This window comes from Myotis lucifugus, unplaced genomic scaffold (genome assembly GCF_000147115.1).
Source record: "Myotis lucifugus unplaced genomic scaffold, Myoluc2.0 scaffold_945, whole genome shotgun sequence".
NCBI classification, from domain to species: Eukaryota; Metazoa; Chordata; class Mammalia; order Chiroptera; family Vespertilionidae; genus Myotis; species Myotis lucifugus.
Genome location: NW_005871993.1, coordinates 79626 through 82602, shown reverse-complemented (window position 1 = coordinate 82602; position 2977 = coordinate 79626). Strand labels below are relative to the sequence as shown.

Below are 2977 nucleotides of genomic sequence, written 5' to 3'. Positions count from 1 at the left end.
CCAGCCGGGCTCCCCTTCCTTTCTTAACAACTCCTAACGGTCTGTCTGTCCAGTCCCTCCGCTCAAACCCAGTCCTAGCCTCTGGCAGGCCCCCCAGGCCTGCAGCCTCCCCGTCTCAGCCTTTCTGCTCCCCTCCATCCTCACCTCCAGCACAGCTCTCCTAACCCTACAAACCCACGGCCCCGCCCCAGTCCTCAGTCCCGTCCTCCCGGCTCCCTTCCTCCTGCCAGGACCTCCGCCCCTGCCCACTGCCTTCCAGCTCCTCTCCCCTCACTCAGCTTCTCCCCCTCTGCCTCTCCAGGCTCCCAACCCCGATCCCCTCCGCCCCACCCAGCACAGGTGCCAAACCTGTTTCCTTCCTGGAAGCAACACCGATGACAGCTCACACCTGTCAAGCTAACCCTGTGCTAGGCCCGAGTCTAGACACTTGACGTGCACTTTTATTTGTCACCAGTGGCCAAGCTCGGAGGTGAGCTTTACTAGCGACCCCCTCTGAGTCACTGAGCTCATGGAGTGTCAGGGCCACGCTTCCAACCGGGCACTGGGCACTCCGGCGCCACGAAGGTCCCACAAAGGCTGGTCATCACCTCATCGCCCTCCTCTCTCTCTCTCACCCTCCATCTCCTGAACAGAGTCAGCATCACTCACCCGCCCACCAGCCGTCCTTCTCCAGCCTCTCCGCCCAGGGCTTCAGCGGTTCTCAACCTGTGGGTCGCGACCCCTTTGGCGGTCGAACGACCCTTTCACAGGGGTCGCCTAAGACCATCCTGCATATCAGATATTTACATTACGACTCATAACAGTAGCAACGTTACAGTTATGAAGTAGCAACGAAAATAATTTTATGGTTGGGGGGGGGGGTCACCATAACATGAGGAACTGTATTTAAAGGGCCAATAGGTTGAGAATCACTGCAACCCGTCACCCGGGAGTCCTCTGCTCGGAGCTCACCCGAGTGTGGGACCCCCTGCACTGGTCACCATGCACACACTCGCCCAGGCACCTCACACACCTCACCCCTGAACTCATCACTCCCAGGATCAGCGGAGCCCAGGCCCCCTCCCACAACGCTCCTGCAAATGCACTGCCGCAGGCCCTGGGAGGGCCGATCGCTCGGGCAGGCGTCCTCGGCCCCGAGCCCCCGCTCGCCCGCCTGGGGCCCCTCAGACAGGCTCTCCTGCAGCTGCCAAGGCTTCTGGACCTGGCGGCTCGCGGGTTCCTTCAGTCCCCGCAGGCCGGTCCCCTTCCAGGCCTCAGACCGCATGCTTTCGGCCCAGGTGCCTCCGGCCCCTCGGTCCGCCTTTAGCCTGGGTCCCCTTCCAGCCTCACGATGCTGTCGCCACGGCCTGGGCGTCGTCAGCCCAGAGCCCTTCCGCCACCTCAGAGCGTCTCTCCTCCAACCGCGTTGACACAGCCTGGGCCGCCTGGCCCTCGGATTGTGTCCCCTCTGCTGTCTTAAATCCCGAAATCCCCTCCGTCCGTAGGCTCCAGCCCTTGGCCCCTACGCCGCCGCCTCAGGCCATAACTCCTTGGGCCTCTCAGCCTAGGTCCCGGCCGACCCTCGGTGCAGTTCTTACCCAAAGAGGCCCGAGAAGAAGGACTGCGAGTTCTTCACTTTGCGGTCGGCCTCGGCCAGCAGCGCCATCGCCTCCGCTTCCTTCCCGGAGTTGTCCATAGTGGCCGCGAAGGTACGCAGCAAACCGCCCGACCCAGGCCCCTCGGAGGACTCAGCCGGGGCCGGCCGGGTACACAGGTCAGGGGAGCTTAGCGGGCTGCGTTGACGTCGCACGGGAGCGCGCCCCCAGCTACCCGGAACCACGTGATTCGCGCTGGCCAACCAGAGGCCTCGTAGCGCGGCGCGCGCACGCCGGCCCCGCCCCCTCAAGCCTCCGCACGCCGCCCCGTGACTCACGGCCTCCAATCGGCGACCCTATGCTTCCACGCATGCGCATAACCGGCGTCGGGCACCTCGCTTTCTTCCGCTTGCGCCGCAGAACACCGTAGTTGATTCTTTGTAAGCCAATCGTCGTCCCCACGGTCAATGCCCCGCCTCGAAGTGCAACCTTTTTGGATCTTCCTCTACCAATCAGCAGCCCCTCCACTGGGGTTCTTCCCTCCCTGCGGGCTCCAGTCAGCTGACCGCTGGCCCTCACGTGACTCCTCCCGGCCCCTTGGGAAAACACTTCCCTCCCACTCCCGAGTTTGACAGTTCTCTCGCGCGGAATTCCGCCTCCGTTCCTTAACCGGAGTCGCTCCTTTTCCTACGGAGCCTTTCTTGCGCCCTCTGCTGAAACTCGTTTGGGAAGGCGAGTTAAGTGCTTGAGAGGGGAAACTAAACTGAGAAGAGGTTCTCTAACTCTGGTTTCATTAAAAAAAAAAAAAAGTTGGAGTGTGTTAAAAATTCAGATTCGAGCACACCTAGTATCCAGGGTGTAGTTTGTTTTTTAAACCCGAGTGAGGATATTTTTTCCATTGATTTTTTAAAAAATATATTGTGGACGAAAGGGGCCACATGCTGACCTGACAAGCGCAGGAGAGGCCTGCATGGCAATTTTGCAGACCTAAAGTAACCACAAAGGATGGTCTGAAATTAAACCTTAACTAAAAGCAGTTCTGGTGGGCAGTGACGTCCTAAGCCGGACCGTAACTGAGCCTATCTGTCTTTTTGCATCTAAGATAACATCCTTGGGATGTCTGGGTAACTTGTGACTTCCCTTTTTATGGAGCCCCTGGGGCACAACCAGGTGTGCTGGGCCCCAGGACAGAAACCACAAATTCCTTCATCATCATGTTAATTGTTCCTGCACCCACCTAAGTATGTGTCCATCATTTTACTTTTTATCCAATCCCAGGGTCCCCCCCCCCCTTCACTTAATCGCACCTCCTTAAATCTGTCACCAATGAATTTCATGTATAAATACGGATATACCCTGCCATTCTCCGGAGCACTATCTCAATTCATTGGGGTTCTGCTTCC

General features: G+C 58.9%; 1 protein-coding gene across 3 annotated transcripts in view; it reads right to left on the bottom strand.

Moving 5' to 3' along the window:
* NAPA (NSF attachment protein alpha) overlaps window positions 1-1968 on the bottom strand; it is a 29646-nt gene extending 27678 nt beyond the window's left edge. For 2 of the 3 annotated variants that reach the window (XM_014448862.2, XM_023747671.1), the window contains exon 1: window positions 1578-1750. In XM_014448862.2, the coding sequence (XP_014304348.1) occupies window positions 1578-1675 (98 nt within the window). In that variant the 5' untranslated portion in view covers window positions 1676-1750. Of the gene's footprint in view, window positions 1-1577 lie in introns of all 3 variants that reach the window. The other variant, XM_006106906.3, reaches the window with a different exon arrangement.
* Window positions 1969-2977: the final 1009 nt, after the last annotated feature.